Source organism: Microtus pennsylvanicus, chromosome 3 (genome assembly GCF_037038515.1).
Source record: "Microtus pennsylvanicus isolate mMicPen1 chromosome 3, mMicPen1.hap1, whole genome shotgun sequence".
NCBI classification, from domain to species: domain Eukaryota; kingdom Metazoa; phylum Chordata; class Mammalia; order Rodentia; family Cricetidae; genus Microtus; species Microtus pennsylvanicus.
The window spans coordinates 45492501-45520391 of NC_134581.1; the positions used below are offsets into that span (position 1 = coordinate 45492501).

The window sequence follows — 27891 nt, forward strand, 5'->3', positions numbered from 1 at the left end:
TACAGCTGTTATCCTTATTCGACAGGCGGAACACTTAGTTCCCTGCTCAGCAACACTGCCACACAGAGCCAACCGTCCGTACCCCTTACCCTGTTTTCCAAAGACAGCTGAGAGGCCTCTTGTTGGAGAATATGCTTGGCTTCCTCTTCAGCTTCTGGTTGCTTCTCTGGGAACTCGCTGGCCTCCTGCAGCTCTTGGATCTTATCTATGGGCCCCTCATTTCCTTTGATTTCCACTGCCCTGAGGAAGGGACAAGATGCTCTGGGCATCGTGTGACCACCCTAGTGCTGATGACTGCACAGATGAGGGTGCTCCCGCCAGTTCCCACCAGAACACTCACTTGCCTCGTACCCCCAGTTCCCACCAGAACACTCACTTGCCCTGCGCCCCCAGTTCCCAACAGAAAATTTACTTGTCCTGCACCCCCAGTTCCCACCAGAACACTCACTTGTCCTGCACCCCCAGTTCCCACCAGACAACTTGCTCTGCACCCCCAGTTCCCACCAGATAACTTGCTCTGCACCCCCAGTTCCCACCAGATAACTTGTCCTGCACCCCAGTTCCCACCAGAACACTCACTTGTCCTGCACCCCCAGTTCCCACCAGAACACTCACTTGTCCTGCACCCCCAGTTCCCACCAGATAACTTGCCCTGCACCCTCAGTTCCCATCAGAACATTCACTTGCCTCGCACCCCCAGTTCCCACCAGAACACAAACTTGCCCTGTGCCCCCATTTTCCAGCAGAAAATTTACTTGTCCTGCACCCCCAGTTCCCACCAGAACACTCACTTGTCCTGCACCCCCAGTTCCCACCAGATAACTTGCCCTGCACCCCCAGTTCCCACCAGAACACTCACTTGTCCTGCATCCCCAGTTCCCACCAGAACACTCACTTGTCCTGCATCCCCAGTTCCCACCAGAACACTCACTTGTCCTGCACCCCCAGTTCCCACCAGAACACTCACTTGTCCTGCACCCCCAGTTCCCACCAGAACACTCACTTGCTCCACACTCCTTCCCCGTCTCTGGCTCGACTTAGGTGACTGAACGACTCTTCTGGTTTTCCTATCATGAGAAACCTGTCACTGCTATGGTCAGCCAAGCCACTGAGATCTAATTCGGGGTTGCCATTATTTCCCCAGAGGCTCTAATCCATATCTAATCAGAGATGATTAGGTTTTGTTTGGTCTGAACAAGATTTAGTTTGCTTGCTTGCTTTGTAAAGCATTATTTAAGAAGGACATTTGATATAAACATCTAGATTTCTAGATTCTCTTTAAAAATAGTGATAGCAGAACCAGGGGCTACATTCCCACTGTGCCAGATGCCCACGGAACTTAAAGGAAGCAGCCCCTTTAATACCACACTTTCTTGCCCTCCAGGAAGCTATCCTTTTACCCCTGTGCTACCTGCCTGGCCCTGGAGACCACAGCTTAATGCCCCCAATGCCGGCTTCCCATGAATTTCCTGGATGCCAGTGTCTCTAAGAGTAGGACCAGGATGGTTCCGTTACCTTCCATCTTCTCGGTCTGCTCCTTCAGGCGCGATTCAAGATCCTGCTTCTGCCTCTCCAGCTCTGAAATTTGCTGCTTGAAGTCTGGGATCATCTTCAGAGAACAGTTAGCAACTATTATAACAGTCAGTGTTTGAGTCTGGACCTTAACTCTCCAAAACGAACATTCATCCGTCTCCCGTTCAGCTTGTAGAACACACAGCTGTGCAAAAGGTCAGCTGAGGCACTGGATTTGCTGACATTCTATCCCCTCCCCTTTCCTCTAAAGACATACACAGTGGTCTCCAAAAATCCCAGCATGCTCAGAGAGCGCAGTTCTCACACGACTGTCACTGTGAGAAGGGAAGATTGCCCTGTGCTGAACTGTACCCATGCAATACCATCTCAACCTGGAACAGGACATCCTATCTCAGAACATCCTGTAGCTGGAATTGTTCAGGGCTCTCCATAAGCCCCTCTCCTTTGGTGTGTGCCTTATGTCCATCCCTTCACCTGCAACCAGGTACAAACAGTTTGTCTGTTCTCTAAATTTATATAGACACCCAGGCCGCTGAAGCCCAAACATACAAACCTATCTTAAAAGCACCATGTGTTTCTGTATCTTGAAAGCGTTCTCTCTCTCTCTCTCTCTCTCTCTCTCTCTCTCCCCCCTCTCTCTCTCTCTCTCTCTCTCTCTCTCTCTGTGTGTGTGTGTGTGTGTGTGTGTGAGAGAGAGAGAGAGAGAGAGAGAGAGAGAGAGAGAGAGAGAGAGAGAGAGAGCCTGTAGACCTATGGCAAGGCCTACCATGTTTTCTGATGTCAGCCTGGTGACTTCGTGACGGATACTTTCATTGATGCCTGTCTCTTCTCGGAACAGTTTCTGCAGGTGGTTGATCTCTTGGCTCAGGTGCACTACTTTGAAGTTAAGACCTTCAATCTCTTTTTCATAGCAATCCTTCTGAGACTGGAAATGGCTTTCCAGAACACTGTTAAAAGAAGGGGAGAGGAATGAGCCCATGGTCTCCACATTGCTGGGCTGACCACAGAGGGGACATTGTGCTATAGTTGAGAAATCTAGGGTCAGCATTTCCCTTTCAGGACTAATGCTGACAATGCATTCACAGAAACAGGGAGGGAATTAAAAGTCGAAACCAAAGGAGCCTGGCCACTGTTAGAAAACAGTGTGTGTGGTTAACATGCAGTTTAATGACAAAGGCATTTCATTTTAGAAGTAATTCAGTTATGGTTTTACAGTTAATAGTTTGAAACCTCTGGTCTGTGTGATACAGTTGTGATGATGTATGCTATACACTTGTGAGGGTTCCCTGAGTGTACAACGTGAGGGGGACCCTGCTGTGCCACCAGGCTGTCATAGGAGCTGGTGGCAGTAGGAAGTCCACACATGACAGTGGAGGTATAAATGAGGACTCCAAGTGCTGGGGTTACAGATGAGCCCATCACACCCCATTATTTGCAAGGGATGGAAATAGAGTTGTTTTCTTGGGGGGGGGCATGGTTTGAAACAAGGTTTCTCTGTGTAGCTTTGGAGACTATTCTGGAACTCTCTCTGTAGACCAGGCTGGTCTCAGACTCATAGAGATCCAGCTGCCTCTGCCTCCCAAGTGCTGGGATTAAAGGTGTGCACCACCACTGCCCAGCTGGAAACCAGAGTTTTATGCAGGCCAGGCAAGCACTCCACTGACTGAGCTACATCCCCAACCCTGTAACCAGTTTCGAGGAAAAAGGTTACAGGTTTTCTCACTAGGTCTCCTCTTACTAGGCAAATGGCTGAATTCTCAGAGAAGTCTTTCTAGGGGCTATTAGATAATTTTACCATAAGAATTTACTTTACATGTCAAATCTAGGAAAGATGTACTTCCCAACATTGTACTGTCTCTGGAAAAAAAACAAAAACCGAAAACCAAAACCAACCAAACAAAAAAACCAGAACCCCAAGGGAACACCTCACCGAGTTGCCTTTTTGAGTCCTTCATAGGCAAACCAAAGTTCTCCATCCTCATTTAAGTGCTCCAGATCCTCTACAGAGAGTCTGGGAAATAAAACAAAGAAGGCACAAATGTCCAGTCTCCTACTCACGGGTTACACAGTTTGTGTGTGTCATTCCTACAGTATGGTTCACCTTGCTTTCTAAAAGATTGTGTGTATGTGTGCAGGCATGTATGTGTATGTTCAGGAGCTGGTAGAGACCAGAAGAGGGCATCACATCCCCCATGGAGCTGGAGTTTCCGCTGGTACTAGGAACTGATCCCTGGTCCTCTGCAGGAGCAGCAAGCACTCTTAACCACTGAGTCATCCATCAGCCCCTCCAACTCCCAACCCCAGTTTTATTTTTTTCACTGGCCTGGCACTCACTGATTGAACCAGACTATCTGGTCAGTAAGCCCACTGATCCTTTGTCTCTGCTGCCCCAGTGGTTGGTCATAAGCATGTAAAGCCATGCTTAGCTCCCCCCATTTTTAAAGAAAAGCATAGGTTGTAAGGATCAAACTTACACGCTACCACTTCACTCAGTGTAAATGCTTGTAAATGTCTGAAGACGTAAGACTGATACCTGCTTCTAACATCTTCTATGTCATAGCTCTCCAGAAGCTGTTTGGTGACCTCTGACATCCGATCTGGAAGGAAAGTAAGAGCAGCAAAATCAAAGTCGAGCATAGCTTTCTTCCCTGGTGTCTCTCCAGAATGGTTTCCTACAGTCTGCAGCTGAATAACCAAATAGCTGGCTACCAACACACTAACCACTGTCTTGGGTATCCAACTAGCAAGGTGTCCAGACTACCCACTAACCAGCCCACGACCCAGTACTTCTTACCTACCCACTAACCAGCCCATGATCCAGTACTTCTTACCTACCCACTAACCAGCCCACGACCCAGTACTTCTTACCTACCCACTAACCAGCCCACGACCCAGTACTTCTTACCTACCCACTAACCAGCCCATGATCCAGTACTTCTTACCTACCCACTAACCAGCCCACGGCCCTGGTACCTCTCATCTCCCGTTTCTGTGACTGCACGTGTTTTTCCACATCTATCTTCTGTGCCTGCAGCAGCTCTATCTCCTTCTCAAACTCGGAGATGGTCTAAATCAGAGCCATGAACAAGCCAAGGGCAGAGAAAACAGCCGTTACACTTTCCATCAGACAAGGACACAGACTTGTCACAGAGAACATGGAGCCCAGCGGCCGCCATGCCGTTTCCTAGCTGGAACCGTACCCTGCTCTCACAGCCTCACAGCTTGCCTTGAAGCAGCTCAACTGCTCAAAATGCTGCTGTTTCCACATCGACTTGGGGGCAGAAATTAGCTTCCCCATTGCAAAGGAAGAAAATATTTACAAATTTGCCAGGTGGTGGGTGAGGGGCAAGCTAAGATGGACCAGGTACTAGAACATGAACAGTAAGCCTGAAGAGGTGGGGGTGGGGGAAGACAAAGCTGACTTCCTTCCAAGGAAGCTTTCCTTTTCAGCTAGGCTGAGAGGGGGAGCAACTGCGGAGGCTAGGCACCCTGGGAGGGCCTCTCAGGGAGAGTTTCCCACAATCATTTCTGCGGGTCAAAAGGTTGCACACTGCTGTTCACACTACAGGCTCAGCTCAAGGATGACAATGGGCTGTGTCTTGTTACTGTTTGTTTTTGTATTTATTTATTTATTATTAATATTTTTGTAGCTAGGCAGATAGAAACATTCTCAGGGATAGCAGAGGTGAAAAGCCCTCCTAGAATACTCTGGTCCTGAGTATTGATAGACCCCAGCTCCTGACTCCACAGAGGAAGGGGATCAAACATAGACTCCTAACGGTCCTAACTGTCCTTGATTTGAGTAAAAGTTGAGCCCCCATTGGATAGAAAAATAAATCTACCCTGAATTGAAGGCTTAACAACATGTTCCGGATCATGTGCCTGGAAGCCGCGACCATCCAGTCTGAAGCCTTGGCTCCCTTCCTGATTCTTTGCATATTTCAGGTAACATTTGCATTCACTTGCAATCTTCAGACACACAGAGCTTGTCAGTGATGGCTAAGATCTTTGTAAGCCAGACCTTAAGAGGCATCAGGAGTGACATCTACTGGCATCTCACTCCAAGTGCAGGCTCACAACTCCTCCAATTTAAGGTTAGCCTGGAGAGATGGCTCAGAGGTCAAGAGCCACTCTCTCAAAGGACCTGAATTTAATTCTCAGCACCCACATGACAGCTCACAACTGTCTGTAACTCCAGTTCCAGGGGATCCAATGTCCCTCAGGCAAGAACACCAATGCACATAAAATAAAAATTAATAAATCATTAAAAAAAAAGATTCGCCAGTTGGTACGACACTCAGCAAACACAGAATTGACTTCTCAGAATGGACAAGTCAAAGGAATATGATCATATGATCCAGTCTCCCCAAGTCTTCCACATCGCAACAACAGGAGGCCAGTTGACAAGGGAGCCAGGAGAGCACTGGTTAGCACAGAGTGCTTATAGAAAAGGCGGAGAGTTTTCCTGGGGAACTCAGAGGCAACGCAGACCGACAGTTCTGACGGGGGAAGCTCTTACAGAGCACACAAGGCTGTCCACAGCCACACAGAACATCTGCAGAGCTTTCTAACATGTGTTTTACGTGTTTAGTGGAAGCTCGACAGCTTTCTGACTTCACAATGAAATGCTTTGCATTTGAGAACAGGCTGCAGCCAGGCATGGCTTTAGGTCCATTCCCTGGAAAGCAAGGATGCTCTTCCTGCACTCTGCATCTGCCAGAGGTCTGCATTCTAAAACAATGCATGCACTGAAGGATCAAATGGATGCTACCACTAGCACCTGGGAGGCTGAGGCAGCAGCATCCTGAGTTCACGGACAGCCAGGGTGACATATTGAGAATTCGTTTCAAGATAAACAAATCCTCAAGTCTGTAGGGATGCATACAATTACGATTTCTAGTAAGGACTCATTGTCCATGCACAGCTCACACCTTACTTATTGTTCTTTTAAAATTTATTTTTCTCAAGAACTTTTTATTAAATTTCTATGAATATTTATATATTGTATAAAATATAGATAACGCTGGTATTTTATTTATTTTTTTCAAAACTTTTTAAAGATTTATTTGTTATATATACAGTATTCTGCCTGCACACCAGAAGAGGGCATCATATCTCATTATAGATGGTTGTGAGCCACTAGGTGGCTGCTGGGAACTGAACTTGGGACCTCTGGAAGAGCAGCCAGAGCCCTTACCCTCTGAGCCATCTCTCCAACCCAGCTCTGGTATTTTAACGCTTGCTTAAGCAATGAAAATATTTTTCTATGTGATTTTTCCTACTCTACTTGTAAATTTCATTTTTTAAACTTTTATTATAGATTGACAAAGTATAATCACATATATTTGTGGGTGACAAAGTAAGGTTATGATTTATGAATACAATGTGGAAAATCAAGTCAAGATAACAAACACACAACTCTCTCAAAAACCTGACAATTTTGCAGTTGAGAATGTTGAAATTTATTCTCTTAACAATTTAAAATATGTAATACTTCATCATTAACTGTATTCAGTGCTCTGGAATGAATTTCTGGAGACAGGGCCTCATCGTCTAGTCTGGCTTCTAGCTCCCTGTGCAGCTGAGGAGAGCTTGAGCTTCCTCCTGGCTCTCCTGCCTCCATCTCCCCAGTGCTGGGATTACAGGAGTGTGCACTACACCTGAATTCTACTGACTGGGCGGCCTCTCCAGGCATGGGCCATCACTCGTGAATATTCTGATAAAGTGGAAGATTGTAACAATTTTACTTTAGTACAGGTATTCTTAAGTTGATAAGTGATAAGGGGTTTCCGGAATATATAATTTAAATTGGAAGTATTCTTTTAGTCAATCTGTTTAAATGACTGTATAATTACAACCTAGCAGTGTTAGAAGCTGTGAGAAACATGAAGTACAGTTTCAGACAGCGCAGTGTCTGGGACCTGGACTTGGGGGAACAGAGCACTGGGGTGTTGTGTGCCGTCAGTCTGTAGGGCTACGCCTGCTGTTTGATGCCTTGGGAACACAGAGATGCTCTGGCTGGGCTAGCAGCTGCTAGGGCCACACTCAACCTGCACCCGCCCTTTTCTATTTCACCCTCTCAGCTGCTCTGAGAAGCAAGCAGCCCACTGTGACTCTGATTCTCACTTCCCCAAAGGATGCGCCCAAGCATCCTAAGCAAACAGAGGCTAGAGGGGGCACCTCCTGTAGGATGGGCACACCTTACTTAGCTAAAGGACTGGATCCTTGCTGCAGCCCCTGCCACCCAGGAATCCAGGATAACCTGACTACCAGCATATAGTACTGGCTATATCAAACACACAGCAAGGAACCTCCTCATTCTGCCTGAATCCATACGAAGGCCCCCTCATATACACAGTGCTTCATCTGAGCTCTCTTCAGAATCCCTACCATGCTGATAATGGTATTAATAAATATCTTACCAAAAAGGACAGCCCACCTGAGCTGTCCCCAAACTGAACCCCAAATCTGAGACCTTTCCGCTATCTCTGTGCAGATCAAGGGCATCACCAAAGGACCTAAAAGCCAGCACACCCTACCTTTGCTTGCTTGGTCAGACGAGCCACCTCCCCTTTCAGGCTGTCAGAGGTGAGCCGGCCCTCCTCCAGCTGATGATGGAGCTGCGTCCTCTCGTCCTTGAGGGCTTTAATTTCTTCTCTCAGAGACGCTATCTGTTTCTCATAGGCCTGTGTTTTCAGATCAAAACTTTTTTCAAGAAGTCTAGACAGCAAAAGAAGAAAAGATAAACTTAGATTTGTTTTTTATAGTCTTTGAACAAAATATACAGTATTCTGAAAGTATAGAGAGGAGACACCTCCATGCCAAAGGAGGAGACAGGCTTGTCGTGACCTATGCCGCCCTTGCAGAAGCCTATAGTCCTGTGTTTTAGCATGTATCCTGTTCTCATAGTCTGAAACCAATGCTTTAGAGCTCCTGGTGTGAGACTCTGTCTCAAGATCACAGGGAACACAGGACAGAGAGGCTGGACTTCAAGTCACACTGGGTGCTGGGGTGCTGTGATCTCAAAGTCATCCCTGGGTTCCACGCTGTCCTCTGAATGGGGTGCCCATCCCTCAGCAAAGACCTGGCATATCCTGCCAAGTTCTAGTCCTTTCCCAGGACTCCCCAGGGGTCTTATTTAGTCCTCAACGAATATGGGAAGAGCATCCCAAATTCCCAAAACTAAACGAGAAATGCTAAAATCCAAAACTGCACCACCAGTGTGCTAATGAAAGGTTTCCACCTCTGAAATTTTTAGGATTTGGGACTATGGGAGGAGGGGTGCTCTCTTGGTGAAGTCTGTGTCAATGGAAAATTTTGAAAGCAAACAGAAAACAGAGAGTAGATGGGGATATAGCCGCGGGTGGACGGCTTGCATGGCACGCGGCCCTAGGTTCCATTCCCTGCAATGCAGAACCCAGCAGTGGTGGTGCACAGCTGTAATTCCAGCACTGGGGAGGGAGAGGCAGGAGAGTCAGAGGTTCAAAGACATCCTTGGCTAATGGAGGAGGTTCAAGGCCAGCTAGTGATACATGAGAACATGCCAGGAAGGAAGGAAGAAAGGAAGGAAGGAAGGAAGGGAAGAGAAGGGAGGTGGGGAGGAAGGGAGGGAGGGAGGGAAGGAGGGAGGGAGGGAGAAAGGAGAAAAGAAAGGAAGAAAGGAGGAAGGAAAGAAAAAAGGAAAGGGAGAAAACGGAGGGAGAGAAAAGGAGAAAGACAGGGAAAGGGAGGCTAGCTGAGTGAGCGGGTGCTGGCTTTGAGGCCAGGGTCTCTTACAGTCTTTGCTGTTCCTCTTTTTGCACGTCATCAAACAGCTGCCTGGTGAGCTTGTCCATTTGTTCTGTGGACAGAGAACAATCTTTGAAACAAATCCGCCAAGACAACGTCTGAATTATCTCCCACTTCCCAATCACCGTGGAGGGTTCATTCAGCTGGGACTCAAGGAGACACGTGCACCCTTCATAACTAGATAGTAGGCAAGGGGGCTGCGAAACAACAGTTCTATTAAAAGTATCCATCCAAACGTGCGGCTGGTACCAAACAGGCAATTTTCCCGCTACACTTCTTAGAACTTCAATATTCCTATGGCAACCTTTACAGCAAGAAGTTAGAAAACCCCTGAAGCCGTGTAATAAAAAGCATGCAGGTGGGTGGGGAGGTGTAATGGGTGGGGGTGGGGGTATAAGGGGTGGGGAGCGGAGGGGGGGTGAGCCCCTCTTTGCTTAGGCTCCAGGTGACTTCTCGACCTCTCTGCTCCTCACTGACTCAGTGGGCTCCAAGGCCCGGGCCACAGTCAGGGCGTGCCTTCTTGCTGGAACCCCAGCTGCCTCATACCCTAGGCCTGGTGCCCTTTAGTCCACATGCTGGGCAGAATGTGTGCAAGGTTCCTTAGGCCACTCACAAGGTGCTTACACTTATATACACTCATATGTTCACAGACGCTCTTAAATACATGCGTCTCCATACACACACTCATGAATACTCTTTCATATGCACACTCTTACACACACACACCCACTCACACTCTTATACACTCATACATTCATGGATACTCTTAAACACACACACTCATATTTGTACACACTCAACACTCTTTCCACACTTGTGTCCCCATTCATACATGATTACACACTCTTATACACTTACACATGTTCATATTCTCACACTTCCTCACACTCATACAGAACAGTACACTCTAAATGCATACATACTCCACACACTTACACACTGATCAACACCCACAAACTCTGATGGGGAATCTTTGCCAACCAATTATCTTTAAGAGGTGGGACCAAGTTAGGGTGTGGCTTTCTGGGACCCAGAGAAAAAGGGCGTGTGCGGCCCAGGTGCCCTCTCTCTGTGTGGTTCCCTCGCAGCACAGCTGAGCTTGGACTTCTTGCTCCTGTTTCGTGAGTTTTCCCCTTATAATAAATAAAAATATAATTGTTTTATCTTTTAGCTAGCCTGGTTCTTTCCCGACTCGAGCTAACTTCAACAAAACTATTGCACACGCACTCTCTCACAAGCTTGCACACACACTATTGCACACACACTATTGCACACACACTATTGCACACGCACTCTCTCACAAGCTTGCACACACACTATTGCACACACACTATTGCACACGCACTCTCTCACAAGCTTGCACACACACTATTGCACACACACGTTTCTGCACACAATTATACTCTCACCCATTCATACTCTTACATGCTCATACGCATACACAAATTCTCACATACTCACACACACACACATATACACGCTCACATACACTCACACACACACAAACAACACAGTACGCACACGCATACAACACACCACACACTCTCTTGTCCTTGGGCAAACCTTAGGGCTGCTGACTATGAGGCACAGATGGGGTGAGGCGAGCACCTTCTAAATGCACTTATCCCCTTGATGTGTGATGACCGAGTACAGAGTGGAGGCCTGGCTACACCCACACTGCTGAGCGACGCCCAGTGCTGGCTACCTTTCAGCTCCTCGGTCTTCTCTTGCAGCGTCAGCTCTGCTTGCTCTTTCTGCAACTCCAGCTCTGCACTGTGCTTCTGCAGCTTCGACAATCTCTAGTGAAAGGAAGGGACATGAGGAGACCTTGGTGAAGTCTCTGCCACCGGCCCTTGTGACGAGCCCTGTGCTCTCCAATCATATGCGCTTGCTCAGCTTAGGCCAGAGTAACAACCGCATTGGCCACAGAATCAGGGGCCCAAGGGGACTTCAAATCAGACACTGGTCCCACCCACCTCCCCAGCCATGACTGACGGCTGACACCTGTGATGGTGATGGCCATGACGGGCAGAGCCAGAAAGGGCGGCAGCAGCATTGTGGGCACCCCAAGTACTAGGTCACAGGGAGGGCAAAGGGAAACCCCCAGGGTGCCCATGGCTACGAATGTGGGAACTTCAAGCCTTTGGAAGGCACAGGAGAATGGACGGTAATGGAAGAGACTCAGAATATGCTAGATTCATCTGCTCATGCCTGTGTGGGGCCCACAGTGGGCACTGACTAAATTATTTCCCTGGAAAACTTTACCCTTAAATTTTTTTTCTAGCCCCCCTTTGTCATTTCTATTTTAAATGCAAGGAAGCTAAAGTTCAGAGGATCGGTGACTTGGCCAAGCTGCACTTTAGCTAGCAGCAAAGTCAAGATATGAATCCAAAATGTTGGGATTTCTCACTCGACCACAGAAACTCTTTCCCAGGTTCTGCAGCGCAGGTCAGAGACAGGTGCCTCCAGGGCCCATGCAGGTGGACAAGCGACAGAGCGGAGGGAAGAAGGAAGCAGTCAGCAGTGTCCCTTGGGCCTTGTGTCCACTTGTAAAGGACAGGGAGAGGAGCTGGTCCCTTCCCTAAGCACACGATTCCCCCCCTGAGTCCAGGCCCCTGGGCTCCCTCTGTCAGGGCTGTGAAGTCCCTGCTTTATTATGGCACGAGCAACATTTGCCTCCTCTGCAGAGACGGGAGTGTGGACTCCCCACGCAGGACCCTTCTGACCTCCTCCACTGTGTCCCTGTATCTCCTGCCCTCCTCTGCAGAGACGGGAGTGTGGACTCCGCACGCAGGACCCTTCTGACCTCCTCCACTGTGTCCCTGTATCTCCTGCCCTCCTCTGCAGAGACGGGAGTGTGGACTCCGCACGCAGGACCCTTCTGACCTCCTCCACTGTGTCCCTGTATCTCCTGCCCTCCTCTGCAGAGACGGGAGTGTGGACTCCCCACGCAGGACCCTTCTGACCTCCTCCACTGTGTCCCTGTATCTCCTGCCCTCCTCTGCAGAGACGGGAGTGTGGACTCCCCACGCAGGACCCTTCTGACCTCCTCCACTGTGTCCCTGTGTCTCCTGCCCTCCTCTGCAGAGACGGGAGTGTGGACTCCCCACGCAGGACCCTTCTGACCTCCTCCACTGTGTCCCTGTATCTCCTGCCCTCCTCTGCAGAGACGGGAGTGTGGACTCCCCACGCAGGACCCTTCTGACCTCCTCCACTGTGTCCCTGTATCTCCTGCCCTCCTCTGCAGAGACGGGAGTGTGGACTCCCCACGCAGGACCCTTCTGACCTCCTCCACTGTGTCCCTGTATCTCCTGCCCTCCTCTGCAGAGACGGGAGTGTGGACTCCCCACACAGGACCCTTCTGACCTCCTCCACTGTGTCCCTGTGTCTCCTGCCCTCCTCTGCAGAGACGGGAGTGTGGACTCCGCACGCAGGACCCTTCTGACCTCCTCCACTGTGTCCCTGTATCTCCTGACCTCCTCTGCAGAGACGGGAGTGTGGACTCCCCACGCAGGACCCTTCTGACCTCCTCCACTGTGTCCCTGTATCTCCTGCCCTCCTCTGCAGAGACGGGAGTGTGGACTCCGCACGCAGGACCCTTCTGACCTCCTCCACTGTGTCCCTGTATCTCCTGACCTCCTCTGCAGAGACGGGAGTGTGGACTCCCCACGCAGGACCCTTCTGACCTCCTCCACTGTGTCCCTGTGTCTCCTGCCCTCCTCTGCAGAGACGGGAGTGTGGACTCCGCACGCAGGACCCTTCTGACCTCTTCCACTGTGTCCCTGTATCTCCTGACCTCCTCTGCAGAGACGGGAGTGTGGACTCCGCACGCAGGACCCTTCTGACCTCCTCCACTGTGTCCCTGTATCTCCTGCCCTCCTCTGCAGAGACGGGAGTGTGGACTCCGCACGCAGGACCCTTCTGACCTCCTCCACTGTGTCCCTGTGTCTCCTGCCCTCCTCTGCAGAGACGGGAGTGTGGACTCTGCACGCAGGACCCTTCTGACCTCCTCCACTGTGTCCCTGTGTCTCCTGCATTTCTCTTCATAGCTGTGTCGGTGGGTGGCCGCTCGTTCCAGCTCTGCTTCCAGCTTCTGAATCTTTTCCAGGTCACCAGCCCGCAGAGCGGCCAGGCCGGTCAGTTTCTCCACCAGTCCATGGTTCTCTCTGCTCTGAAGAAAGACTCAGACGTCAGGGGTGCACCGTGGCATCTATCTACCATAGTCGCATTTCCCACAAGTGACATTTGTTAGCCTCTTCCCAAAGAACTGAGCGAGGTGGAGTCTTTCTGAGCTGGTGACGCATGTCATGGGCGGTCCATCTGCTTGTGGGACTCCGCAATAATTTTAACACTAGAGGCTAAGTTGTGTTTACCTCAAAAATCATCCATCGACCTGAGGTAGGACGATTTGATAAAAAACGACTTCTAAAGAGGGAATTTGGGTACCTCTGGAGACCATGGGGCGGGCAACACAGATGGTGCACTCCACGGGTCAGAATAGACAGGCGGCGGTAGAGGGCTGGGGAGGTGGCCCCAAGATTAAAATGCTTGCCTCCAAAGTTAAAGCGCTAGAGTTTGGGTTCCCAGAATCCGTAAAAATAATGTCAGGTGATCATGGGGGCCTGCTTGTGACTATAGTCTTAGAAGGTAGAAACAGGGGATTCCCAAAGAAAATTGGCTAGTAGGTATCACTGGCCACGTGGGCAAGCTCTGGTTTGACTGACAGCTCTTGCTTCAAAAAGAATAAGGCAGAGAGTAATCAAACATGCACACACATGTGCATTTACACACATGAACATGCACATACATACACACATGTGCACACTCATGCACACATGGACGCGCGTGCACACACACACACACACACACACACACACACACACACTTACCTGATCCTCCAGCTTCTTCTGCAAACGCTGGACCCTGTAAGTCAGTTGAATGTTGAGCACAAACCTGCGGATGTTCTGGAATCTACGCCGGGCCAGCCATGCCCGCGCATACTTCTGAAGGATCACAGCCTTGTGTTCCTGTAGCAACTGGAGAAAGAACCTTGTAAGATGTCAGCCAGAACTCCTGTTTCCCTTTCTCCAGGTCCATCATTACCTGAAGAGTCAGCCCAGGACATCCACAGTGCAGGGCAGGAGTCTCCCATCACTGACCCACTAACCCCTTCATCCCAGACTTCTGAAGCAACCCCTCAGGCAACCCCTCAGGGCAATGTGGATGCCTCTCTAACTAGAACCCCTGCACTGAGGAAGGCACGGTGAGGAACAGCAGCCTGAGTCTACTCCGTACCTTCCGGTACTGCCTCCTGGCCAGGAAGCCGCGGGTGTAGGCCTGGATGGTGATGGTGGCCACGCGGATCAGCTGGTACAGGTTGCGGACCAGGTACCCTCGGCAATGCTTCTGGAGGATGATGGCTGCCCAGGCCTCCTTCAAAGCGGAGGCAGTGATGGCCTTCCTTGGGTGAAGAGATGGCAGTGTGAGTGGGTGGCCAGAGCTTCACCCTTCACCGTGAATCACGAGTGTGGGCAGCACCTTTCAGTGAGGGGAGGCTCAGGTATGCCTCTATGGTTTATTCTGATGCAACTTCAGGCCTGCCTGTGCCTACCCTGATCTCAGTATGGGTCACTCGGTCATGGAGGAGCCACGTGGGATCTCCTCAAATCAGTTAATCCACAGGCGCACACGTATACACGTGCACAGCCCACATCCAGACTATGAGGATGACAGTGTCCTGAAACCCCACTTGCTCATGCATCCATTCATGAAGAGCTGGGTTGGGAGTTGCCGATCTGGAGTTGGCAGACTACGAGCAAAGGGTCACATCTGCTGAGACCATCAAGCTTCCATGGACACACCTGCGGCTGTTCTACACACACTGCCGACAGCCGCTGCTGTAGTCGTAGCTGCCCTTTAGTGAGTCCCCCCAGAGTGGGGTGGCCTGGCAGAAGGTAGGGGCCTCTGAATGGCTCACTATGAGTCAGAGCTAAGGGGAGTAGGTTTTCATCCCTTTATTTTAGAATTTATTTTGTTTCTGTGTGATACAGATGCACAGGTGTATGTCCATGCCCAGCTGTTCCCATATGGTGCTTGGATATACCATATGGATAACTTAATTGTTATTCTCTGCAGGAAATACCATCTCTCTCCAGCCCTTATTTATGGAGAGACAGGGTGTTGCTATAAAATCTTGAATGGCCTTGTACTCATAATGCAGCCGAGTCTGGCCTCAAACCCACAGCGTTCTCCTGACTCAGTGTCCTGAGTGCTGGGATTATGGGGACACAGCACCACACTTAATAGAGTGGGTTTATACAGAGGGAGCTCCATGAACTTGGCCCCTTTCCCACGTGGCTCTTTCTGCCTACTTTCTCTGTCACACTGTGTCACAGAAATGGAGGCCATTATCAGAGGCCAAAACAATTTGTACTCCAAAATTATAAGCTGAACAACCCTTAAAGTATCAAGCCTCGGGCCCTTTCTTACAGCAACGGATAATAGACTCATGCATGTGTCTGCTTTCAGGCTATGACAGCAGAAGTTGCCTCAGAGGTCATTATTAAGTCTGGAGTGTAGCCCCAGCCCCTGGCACCCATCCCAGGCCCCTGTTCTGGGAGTTGCATTAGTCTGGACTCCAAACCCCAGCATGCTACTCCCACAGGGTATTTAAGTGAGCGCCCAGAGGAGAAACACGCGGTTCCAGGTTTGCACGTGCTCCCCGCTTTCCTGTCTTGCCACCGTGCACTTGGCCGCCCGAGAGCACCGTATTTAATAAAATGATGGGCATTTTAATTTGGTTTGATCTGACCTAATTGGATTTCTTTGTGTCAGCAGAGCCACCTGTCTTAAGATTTTTTTTCCTAACAGTTATGAACTGTTAAAGTCTCAAATAGTTACTAACTGGCTCTGTACAGGAAAGTTTGTTAACATCAGCCTAAAGGTCTGGAGGTGAACACAGGCTCTTCCCTTCAGAACATATAAGCCCATGGAGGAGGATTTGGGAATGGCCAAGAAATGTAAGTAAAACAACTATGAGATAATCTCTATATTAGATCATATGAAAAAGAACAGTCATCCTGCCTGGGAAGAGATAGCACACAGGACAGGTCCTTCTCCTATCCAGGCTCATGGTCACTGGTGGGGACCCCCCACCCATACCTGTGTCCAAGGAGCAAGAGAAAGGTTCCTGTCCTCAGCTGCCCCTCCTCCTGGGCACATCAGCAGCGACTGCCCTATGGTCTAGCTGCTCTCTATGGATCCAGCATGCCCCACTGTTGACCTGGAAGTAATTGGTATGACCCAGTGCCAACCTTCCTTATCCACTTACCTCACTGTTTGCTGACCCCGGAAGTACTGCTGGATTGTCAGGGCAGCTTGTCTCTCTCGGAGGAACTTCCTCCTCTGCAGCCAGCCCCGCACATGCTTTTGAATCACAATACAACTCTGCCTCAGTTTATCCAAGCGGAGTTTCTCTAAATAAGCCACTTGTCCCGCTCTGAAAAAAATTTTGGTTCTACCAAACTGGTACTGGTTAGAATCCTGGAAGAGAGGAAAGATATTTGACACTGAGAGAGTCCAAAGATTTTCAAACCATTGGTATATATAGCTTTGGCACAAGGCAGAAAAGCCTGAATCACAATCTAGAAACTTCTGCTTTGAGGTGCATATTGTTTTCTGTCTTGGCTTTGGGTTCACGGCTTATCCCATTTCCTGGCTGGCGTGGCCTGCCATCTCTTTTCCACCCTGACTCATCACCTCAGCAATAACCTCAAGTCACACTGCGCGACACTAATACTCTGCTTGGTTACTGCCTCATCTGACCATGTCCTGTGACCCAGGTCCACGGAGGATGATATTGGATCATGAGAGATGAGGCAGAGGGAGATGGCAGTGAAACCCAGTGTTTGGATCCCCAATGTCCGCTCCTAAGGGATCTTGCCATGATGAGCATGGCCACTGCTGTCTTACTAGCATGTGAAGGGACACATTTGAGAGGCATGCTGTTGGAATGAGCCCGAGATCCCAGCAGGCAAGACCGACCTGGATGAACCTGTGTAAAGCTATCTTGCACACCTCCTTCTTATCGCCGAGGGACAGCTCCTGCTGGGTCATAAGGATGCCGTAGCGGCTGTAGAACTCGATGTATGTCCACCTGCAGAATCAGAGAGAGAACTGGGCAGGTGTACCATGGAGGAGGCTCTTCATGCAGTGGACTGTGTTGCCCCCCACCACCACCACGGGGAAGGTGGTAGAGCCTGCTCTGGTGACCCTCCCTGTGTCAATGCCAAAAGCTCCCAGCATGTGCACCTTCTACATGTACGGATTCAACCAACCCTCTGGCCCTCCGGCCCTCCGGCCCTCCGGCCCTCCTCAGCTCCTGTCCTGACGAGGCAACTGGGACCATCACCAGCACCTGAGATGGGGTCCTGGGTGCTTCTGAGATACCCACAGCACCTTTGCCACAGTTCAAACATTACATGTTTCCCAAAGGCTGGGGTGTGGAAGATTAGGTCCTTAACACCTTGTTTGGAGGTGAGACTCTCGAAAGAGATTGGATCCTGAGAGTTCTGGCCCGAAAAATGGATTAATTCACAGACGAAGTCTATTGGAGGGCATGGAAACCAGAAAGGACATGAGACTAATTTGGAGGAAGTAACTCACTCTGGGCACAGCTTTGTCCCTGACCTCCTCTTGTCCCTCTCTCTGCCTCCTGTCTACAGTGAGGTGAGCCACGGTGGTCCACATGTGCCCCTTGCCATGATGCTGTGCCCAGAAACAACAAAGGCAAATGGCCACAGACCAAAACCTCTGAAACCACGAGCCAAAATAACCCTGCCTCCCTTATCTCCTGGGGCATTCTGTCACAGTGACGAAAGAGGGGGATTTCTCCCCAGCCTTCCTCCAGGACGATGCACCTGACAAAATGCAATACTGCTACTCTGTTCTCAGCAAACACCTGAATGAGGGTAACTGGTAGGCCCAAAGTGCACCCCCCAAAAATGCAGGGCCTCTGACAGTGTCTTAGGGTGTCATTCAGATGACAGCCTAGGCCAGCTCAGCCTAGACTCTGATTGGGTAAACAGAAAAGCTGCTATTGAGTAAACAAAAACCTAAACAGCCTTCCTCAGAAATCTTGTGAAGCAGGTTTCTGTTTGTCAGGAAAAAGCCATTGCTTCCTTTATCTGTTCTCTACAGACAACCAACTCTGGCAAAGGGCATCCAGGTCCTGTTTAACCCAAAAAAGTCTGCCACAGGTCAAAGTCCACACCCTAATCCTCAGGCTAGACCCATGCTAACCCTAGGCTATACCCACCACATCCACCTCCCCTGTACCTCTCCTCTACCTGCCCCCATAAAATTGACAGGACTTTTCCCACTGTCCTGTTCTATACACACACACACACACACGCACACGCACACACGCACACACGCACACACGCACACATACACCAGTTTGATTCCCCCAGTAAACTTTCTACCAATGATGTGGTCCCGTTTGATGGCTTCACTGTGCTCTTGCTTACAACAACCTACCTGGAAGGGTAGCTCTGGGCGCTGATGCGAATTGTTTCTAAAACGCCACAGGCTCGCAGCTGCTGGACGATTCGTTTGGAGTCAAACCTTGAAGCAATTTTACAATGGGTTCAGGCCTTCCAGCCACTGATCATCCCAGAACACGTCGGCTGGCAGGCCTGGACTTCAGCACAGCAGGGTCCAACCCGGTTGCCCCTTCACCCTCAACTCACCCACAGAGTACCAGCAACGCTGCAGATCTACAGAAATATCTACAGAATGTTCTGGAACAGCCTTGATGTGAAACAGTCTAGAAGCTGGGGGTGTAGGTAGGTGTGGGAAGGAGCTCTGACTGAGGGAGGTCTGGGGGGGGGAAGGAGAGGCCCCACCTTGTGGGAGAAAACCCCTGAATTGAACTTCAGTGACAACCAGGTAAAAAGAGACACAAGCATCGAATGGAGGAATGCCCTTTACAAAACACCCTACAGTGGCTTACTTAGGACATAGGGCTAACACTGTCGGGCCCGTGGACGCTCTTAGCACCTCCACTGACATCCCACTCTAAGGGCCCCTCTTTTCGCTCCAGTAGGCAAAAAGGACTTCCTGATCTACAGTCATTGGTTAGGGGCTTTTACTCCAGGACTCCTAAGAACACATCTGATGTCTCATGCTACATATCAGGGTGCCTCTGACCCTCACCCCACTCCTTCACATGCACAGATGCCCCCTTATATAAGTAGAGGGGCATGGGTCCCGGTGTCTGAGGAGACAATGATTTCAAACTCAGCCCCTTTGCTCAGCCCTGGAGTTGAAGGTGGTTTAACCAGAGAAGTCCCGCTAGCATATATATAAAAGGCAACACTGTTTGAATCATTAAAGAACTCAGAAACAGTGTAAAGTTCATGAGGGATCTCAGCAAATTCCAAAATCACAGTCATTTGAGTGTGAAAAGGCTGCCACAGGCTCAGGTCTTTGAACACTTGGTCCCAAGCTGTAGCCTGCTTGGGAAGGTCATGGAATCTTTATGAGCGGGAGCTTTCTGGAGGGAGCTCGTGGGTGGGGGAGTACTTAGAAAGTTTATAGCCTTGGCCCATTTCCAGTTGCTCTCTCTGTTCCCCTGCGTGTGAACAGAGCCACGAGATCTCATCTTCTTGCTCTGGCTGCCTGCTGCCATGCCTCCTTCACCGTTCGGGGGGAGTCTCCCTGGGGAACCCTTAGCTCACATGAACTCTTCCTTCCTTAAGCTGCCATTGGTTATGGTAGGATGCCGCTTTTGCAGGGCTTGACAAAAATACTTACTCAAAGGGCAACTTGCAATCATTTGGCTTGATGCACCGGACATAGTGGGGTGTGGTGGCATTGAGGGTCTCCATGAGCAAGGACAGAGAGCTGCGGAACTAGGAAGCAGGACCAGAGGTCAGAGGTCGCTCTGGGATGATTTAATACTTAGATCAAGACAAATGAAGCTGATCAGTGAGAGGTCATTTTAGGGCCAAAGTTAAGAGTACTTGAGGCTCTATTGGAGGACCCGAGTTTTGTTCCCAGCAGCCCCATTGGGTGGTTCACAGATGCCTATAACTCTAACTCCACGGGGCCTAACATCCTGTTTTGGCTTCTGTGAGTACCTGGGTACACTACCTTCCCCCCAATACACCCTGACCAGGTTCCCTGCAGCAGAGAACTAATGAACCTTATGACCATGCACAGGTCGGGAAGGGAGCTGGGATGCTGGGATGCGTTGAATTGGAGTTGGGAGTTTAACAGATGGATTGGAAGAAGCCTGGTGTCGGTGGCCAGACCTGGACTATGGGTCCCACAGGTGTCTGACTCCCCAGAGTTTGGGCCTACCGGCAACCAGCTCCCACCTCATTCCCGCTCCCGTGTACCTTGCTCCCTACTGTGGTCCGGAAGTGCTTGCTGTTTGGCTTGATGACCTGCTTTGCAGACTTAACTGTGATCATTGCCCCAAAGGGAGAAGACGCAACAGGGGTTTCTTGGAAAAAGGTGGCGCAGAGGTGAAACTGTAAGGAACAGAGAGGGATTTAATGTCCCCAACTGTTGACTGACAGTCCTCACTGGCACTAACCAAATTCACAATCATACCGCCCTCTAAATGAGAGGGTCCAGAGTAACAGCCCCAGCCACCTCCACAGCCAAAGCTCCATTGCCCCTAGGCAGAGCCTCCTTGCTGGTGACATCCATGGCTTGTTTCCTGGGACTGAGAGAGAGGGACAGCTGTGCAAGTGTCAGCATGCACACATTGTTCCAGCTGACAGAAGAGACATCTACTCTCCCTACTGAGATCCTTGGCTCGGCTAGACTCTTTTCTCAGCCCATTCACCCTTCCTGCAGACCCAAACCTTACCCCAGAATCAAAGCTATGACAAGTGTCTTCCAGCCACACCCTGCTTACAATGCTGAACCCACACTCCTACATCCATGTTTATATGTAGATGTGTTCTTGTATATTGTGTGTTTATGTGCGTGAAGGTGCATACATGCAAGGACAGACATGTGTACGGAAGCCAAAGGACAACCTTAGGCTTGGAGCTTACCCAAATTGTGATATGGGAAGACCAGAAAACCCATTTCCATCTCCGCTGGGGTTACATACATGTGTGTACCCTGTCCCCGGCTGTTCGTACATGGGTTCTGGGGCTCGGACTCAGGTTCTCATTATTGCATGGCAAGCACTTACTGAGTTAGCTTCTCAGACCCTTTTATGTTTTGAGGCAGGGTCTAACTACATAGCCCAGACTGACCTAGACCTTGTTATTAATGTATAGCCCAGGCTGGCCTTTGTCCTGCCTCTGTTCTCTCCTCTCTATTTGCTCCTCTTTTGAGGAGCCCACAGTCTGCTCTGCGTCCCCACCTGTTAGCTCGGGAAACAGAGCCACTGCGCATCTACAAGGCTTCTTCTAGACAAGACCTGGGGTAAGCATGGGGCTGAGTAAATAACCCGCAAATTAAGACTAATTCTGTCACAAGATGCGGTCCGTGCCAACACTGAATGCTCTTCTGGGAGACACTCTGGTGAGTGTGGCCGTCCCCAGCTAGTATTTGTTTATGATCACCAGCGCAAGTGCTTGGGCTCATTTAGGAAACAGTCAAGAGCCTCGAGCATTTTAAACAGTGGATTGGATCTTCTAGAAGAGGGAAATAAATATAGATCACATTATTAGAAATCAAAGGCCTACCTACGAAATACCTTCTACTCAAGGCTTTATGAGGAAATGTTTGAGTGGGAAGAAATGGCCGCATATGGAGATAGTGTTCATCACAGAGCAATGGATTTGAGGATCTACTGCCCCGGGCCACACTTCCTTCTGCCATCCCCACACTTAGTTTGATTTTCTTTCTTTTGCTCTGTGTGTGTGTGTGTGTGTGTGTCTGTGAGAGAGAGAGAGAGAGAGAGAGAGAGAGAGAGAGAGAGAGAGAGAGAGAGAGAGAGAGAGATGTTGGGTGCATTCTTCAGTCATCCTTCAGCTTATATTTTGGGACAAGATCTCTCTCTGAACCGGGAATACCAACTTGGCTATTCTGGCTGGTCAGCTAGCTCCAGAGATCTGCCTGTCTGCCTCCCGAGTGCTGGAAGCGGCTTTTCTAACATGGGTGCTGGGGATCAAACCTAAGTCCTCATGCTTGTGATGCAGGCATTTTACTGACTGATAGTTCCTTGTTTTGGTTTTCTTTGAATGCTGTGGGTACCTCACACTGCTTGTTTTTGTGCTAAGGGATTTGGCTTCCTCTAGACTATGGAAGCCCCTGGAAAGACTTGTTCATCAGGCACATTCACTGTCCTGTACCCAGAAGTGAGAACGGGGCCTTCCCCATCCCTTTGTGTAAATGAAGGAGTCAAATGTGAGGTGTGCTTTCCCAAGCCGCTGTGTTTGCTGTTTTCCTTCTGTGATCTGCATGATGACCACATGTATACAATCTACAATGCTTTCAGATACAAAATGTGTAGAGGCCGGATGAATACAGGTCATATCCCTACTTGGTATGGCAGTCAAAATTCTGAGCCACCTGGCAAGGCACCATCTGCACCTTCCACACAGAAGGTGGTCACCTAGCCTTTGACAGTGAGACAACCTGACGCCATCCATAGCAAGTGGTCAGAACATGCTAATGTCGTTCTGCTTCTTCTATTGTAACTTAGGAGGTCACCTAGGGAAGAAGTGTTTTTCAGTCTACATGACAGAGCAGGCATAGTTGTGGACGTGACCTAAGTCATTCCCTGCTACCTAGGAAACAGAATGCTAATGAACTTTCCCCTCAGTTTACCTTTTGATATAAAAGCTGTTTGGATAATAAATGCGGGTGATCTTCAGGTTTTGAATGAACCCTGAGACTCCCTCCTGTTATTGCCGTGTGAATTGTGCCTCAATTATTCCCACACCTCCACTCTGGTATGAGAAATTATTTAGGTCTGGGCTGGCCCCGGGCCCTGATAAAAATGGACTTTACCTCAGCTCTAAAACACATAAAAAGCGGTATGTGTATATTCAGCCATGAAAAAAAATGAAATAAAAACCAGCTGTAAGCGGTTGTGACCCAGCAGTCCCTCTCTCTCCAATCCCACCCCTTCTCAAATCAGCGACTCCTCTGGGGTCCCTGCCGACCTTGCTTGCTCTGAGGATTTCAACCAGCATGTCATAAACAGTGTCTCTGTTCTTCTCCAGGAAGCCTTCACACTGGTACTCCACCTGTGGAGAGAGAGGCCGGTCACCCCAGAGGCCAGCATATGCTGTAGCAGTGAGCTACACTCAGGCCCCTTTTGTGTGTGTGTGTGTGTGTGTGTGTGTGTGTTTTGTAAGGTCTCAGGCAGCGCATATATCCAGAAATGAGCTCAGTCTGGACTATAGAAGGATTTCTAGTGGTTAGACGAAAGTCAGCATTCCTCAGGATTTGTGAAACATGTTCTGTCCCCTAAAAGGAGCAATTTCCCTTGCTTCTGGCAGAAGGGACACATGGCCCTACTGATCTATGGCAGCTATCAGCATGTCAAAGCTCACGTTAGCCTCCGGGCTCCTTCGGTCTTTACTCACAAGTACTTGTAATCGCAGGCTAGCATCCTGACCCTTCCCCTTCATCCCACACCCCCAGGCCTGCTCCAGCTCGCGGCTTCCCTCCCCCAGCTATTCTCTGCTATCCCGTCTCTTGCTCTCTTGCTATCTTGCTGTTCTCTTGCTATCTCCACTGCTCTCTTCTGCTATTCTCCCTTCTCTTGATGTTATCCCAGGCCGTGTCCTGTCTGTCCCTTTCACTCTCTGCTATGGACTCTGCCAGATGCCCCGAGCCCCAGAGATCAATCTGTCCCTAATTCCCCAGGGATGATGGAATTACAACTATGTGTCACATGATGACTGATTTCTTCCTTCCTTCCTTCCTTCCTTCCTTCCTTCCTTCCTTCCTTCCTTCCTTCCTTCCTTCCTCTTAGACAAAGGGTTCAGGAGGAGCTTGAACTTGTAGGGTGAGCACCTTACTAACATATCTCCCCAGTTCCCCTCAGTGGAATCCAGCCACACCCGAGAAGTCCTGTCCTGGACGCGGCGCACTGGTCTCTGTACCTTGTCAGCGAAGTGCTGGATGATGAAGGATGTGTTTGACATTCTAGGCTTTTCGAATAAAGAGTTCTTGTTGACAAAATTGTTGTAGAGCTTTTGAAGCCAGTTTTCATCAGTTCCATGAGGCAACTGGAAGAGAAGGCAAAGACAAATTCTAGTAAAGAAACGAGATGAAAATAGCTAGCGGGAGGAAAGAGGTGGATGGGAGGGGGCTTTCTGCTGCCTCAGGGAGCCCCTCCAAGGCAGAGGCCCTTCTTCCTCTGAGCAGCTCTAAGTATTCATCTGCCTTTGACCTTAATCTTTATAGATATCTGTCTTTTACTATGGACAGATAACAACTGTGGTAATATATGAAGTATTTATTGCAATATTTAAATGGCTATGCCAGCGTCCCTTCAGATGGGAAATGGTCATGGCATGACTTAGGGTGTAATGCAGAATCGGCAGTATTTTATTCTTCTTACAGAAGCCTCACAGCTCAAGCCTGACTCCACTCTGAGTGACAGGAAAGACAGCACCGGGTGTATGTCTTCCCTACCCCACATCAAGGAAAATAGATTTTGGTTTTTCTGCCTCCCAGAACCAAGATTCAGCTAAGGTCCTTGAAAAACCTGTTTTTAATGCTGGCATTTAAACACTACTGGGTAAATTCAACCCACACAGAGTGAATTCAATCCCCCATTGTCTCAGTGACTTCTAGGTCACATTAGGAAACACTCCAGTACTTACAAATACTCAGAGTCTACCTTGGCCTCTATACCCTAGAACATTCCAGAACACCGGCGGGATGCATGCAAGAGCTGGTGCACAGTACTGGGGAAAATGTTCAGGAAGAGTCATGAAACCAAGTATTCCAGAAAGGAACCACCAAGAAGTCCTTACTACTGTGTATAAAAGTGACAACATGTGCCGGGCGGTGGTGGGCGCACGCCTTTAATCCCAGCACTCGGGAGGCAGAGACAGGCGGATCTCTGTGAGTTCGAGACCAGTCTGGTCTACAAGAGCTAGTTCCAGGACAGGAACCAAAAGCTACGGAGAAACCCTGTCTTAAAAAATTAAAAAAAAAAGTGACAACATGAAGGATCCAAGATACGGTGGAGGTGAGGGTTTTTAATGGTAGATCTGAGGGACAGTACAGCCAGAGGCATCTGGAGGAGTCCAGAGCAGGGAGAGAGTCAACTGAACACAGTCAGCAAACTGAACTGGGTCATGAGAGGAGGGAGAGAGAGAGGGGGGGGGAGGAGAGAAGAGAGGAGAGGGAAAGAGAGAGGAGAGAAAGAGGGGAGAGAGGAGAGAGAGAAAGAGAGAGAGGAGAGAGAGAGAGGGGAGAGAGGAGAGGACCAAGTAAGGGGGCCAAAAGAGGGCGTGGCCAAAATGGCAGGGTTATGTGGGAACGAGAAGCTGAGGGGAAGGGCAACACATGAGCTGAAGAAGTTCAGGGCAGAGGACAGGAGGAGACAGCTGTGAGGAGCCACAGGTACTGAGGGAGCCTGGAGGCCAGGGCGCGGATTGGCACGCTGACAGGCACCACAGTTAGCCATTTCTTTTGGACCAGCATATTGCATCATTATTTTTAAGCCAATAAATCTTTGGGGAGAAATGGCTGCTCAAGTGTCATAAGTAAGCCCTATTCACACTCTCCTGGGGATTATCTGTTCTTGGGGCACACGCTGGGCTGACCAACCTTTAGGTTGCTCCTCCCCAAGGGGGAAAATAACAAGACAACTCCTAGAGATTCTCTGGAATCAGATGGTGTTGACTTTTGGAGACTCGGGAGAACCAGGAAGAAGGAAGCTTTGTCACTGTTGTTAGCAGTTAGCACAGGGTGGAGTCAGTCACTGCCTGCCTGGTCTGGACACTGGCCTCAAAGACGCCTGCTTGCTGGGTGTTGCCCCACGGATTGTGTGTGAGACCCTGGTAGGTCTTGAACTCAGGACAAATGGCAACCGAGATGTTTATTTATCATGTCAAAGCGGACTCTGGCTGCCAGTCTCCCTTAGTCATTACTCACTAGTACCTGTGACAGGGTCATCCTGGCTGGTAGACCCTTCCCATTACCCTCAACCTCTCCAGCTCCTGAGCTTCACTGCTCTTCCCCCAGTAGCTTTCTCCTATACAACCCAGACATTTTTTTGCGTGCCCTGCCTCTCGGTCCTTGGCTCCTTCTTCACCCCACTCTCTCTTCTTTTCTCTTCTCTTGACCCCCCACCTCTCCTCCCATGGCCCAGTTCAGTCTGGACCCTTCCAGATGCCACTGGCGGTTCTCTCTGTCATGTTTACAATAACCTTCTCCACCATGCAAGGAGCATCAAGTCTTCATTGATTTTCATTCACACTCAAGCACACGCATGAGCTAAGGGTTGGGGGGGGGGGGTCCTAGGCCCCAGGACTCTGGGTCTATATTAGTATCTCAGAGTTACCATCCGACCGAATGGGTAAGATGTCCCGACTTTACAGATATGGCTCCAAGAAGCCTGCTGTGTGGTGTGTGCGTGAAGCCAGCTACTTTGAAAGTTACCAAGCATTCTTCATCCAGCAACTCCAAAATGCCCATTTTTGCTTCAATGAGGTCGATAACAGGTTGATTGTCATAGAAGTCTATCAGAGTCCAAGGGATGTCTTCCTTCATGTACTCTTCTTGCTCGAGTTTAAAGACGTGCTGCAGATCCCAAAGATAAATCGAAATTAAATATCATCAAAGAGCATATATGAAGGGCAGGATCAAGCCTGAGAGATGCAGAGAAGATCTGACTTGTAGTCAGGAAGACCCTGGAACACGGGGCAGCCTCTTCCCAGAGATAGGGTCATCGAGCCTCTCTCATGAGTCTGCCGGTCACATGGAAACCAGCCTGAGTGGATTCACCACTCCTGGTGTTTCAGGAGTAAAACATGGACCACCATGTGTCTCCACCACCAACACAGTCCTTTTTGCTGTGGCTGTGGGCCACTGGGGCTCTCTGGGGACAGAACCAGCCTCCTTAGTCTAGAGCAGCTCAGCCAGGGCAAGGCAGCCGTGGAGCACACTGGCTACACAGCCAGTGTGCAAATCCTAAAGTAGCATCCAGGGTGTCGAGAAGGCTTCCCTGGGACCCGGCTCAGGTTCCTCCTGGAGGATGAAGGAACCAGGTGACAGATGGAGAGGAAAACTTCACAAGCTGGCTCAAAAAGAGAAGCTGAGGGTGGATGGATGGGATGCAGTTTCAAGATGCAGCCACAAAGTGGCACAGGAACTCCCTGTATAACTCATCTCTCTGGCCGCCCATGCATGCATCAGAACTGCCCCTCGCTGGCCCCGGGACGCCAAAGCGCTACCTACCAGGTTAAACTGCTGCTGCAGCTTTTCATTAGCGTAATTGATGCAGAACTGTTCAAAGCTGTTGACATCAAAGGTCTCAAAACTGAAACACAGTTGGTTGAACAAATTAAAATGAAAGCAGGCACCGGACCTAGATGTTCATTAGAGTTTAGTAGATTCCGAACGTTAAAT

At 49.6% G+C, this 27891-nt stretch overlaps 1 protein-coding gene across 6 annotated transcripts in view; it reads right to left on the bottom strand.

The window, feature by feature from the left end:
* The window catches only part of Myo5c (myosin VC), a 78442-nt gene that overhangs the window by 16563 nt on the left and 33988 nt on the right, over positions 1-27891 (bottom strand). For 4 of the 6 annotated variants that reach the window (XM_075965241.1, XM_075965244.1, XM_075965239.1 and 1 more), the window contains exons 11-32: positions 27721-27802; positions 26923-27063; positions 24408-24533; positions 23460-23543; positions 20724-20858; positions 20137-20234; positions 18859-18945; positions 17365-17476; positions 16652-16863; positions 14617-14782; positions 14211-14357; positions 13328-13492; positions 11027-11120; positions 9310-9373; positions 8073-8253; positions 4507-4600; positions 4067-4130; positions 3464-3544; positions 2300-2480; positions 1516-1609; positions 1004-1067; positions 90-261 (exon numbers count right to left, since the gene is read on the bottom strand). In XM_075965241.1, the coding sequence (XP_075821356.1) occupies positions 90-261; positions 1004-1067; positions 1516-1609; positions 2300-2480; positions 3464-3544; positions 4067-4130; positions 4507-4600; positions 8073-8253; positions 9310-9373; positions 11027-11120; positions 13328-13492; positions 14211-14357; positions 14617-14782; positions 16652-16863; positions 17365-17476; positions 18859-18945; positions 20137-20234; positions 20724-20858; positions 23460-23543; positions 24408-24533; positions 26923-27063; positions 27721-27802 (2644 nt within the window). The remainder of the gene's footprint in view (positions 1-89; positions 262-1003; positions 1068-1515; positions 1610-2299; positions 2481-3463; positions 3545-4066; positions 4131-4506; positions 4601-8072; positions 8254-9309; positions 9374-11026; positions 11121-13327; positions 13493-14210; positions 14358-14616; positions 14783-16651; positions 16864-17364; positions 17477-18858; positions 18946-20136; positions 20235-20723; positions 20859-23459; positions 23544-24407; positions 24534-26922; positions 27064-27720; positions 27803-27891) is intronic. The other 2 variants (XM_075965243.1, XM_075965242.1) reach the window with 1 other exon arrangement.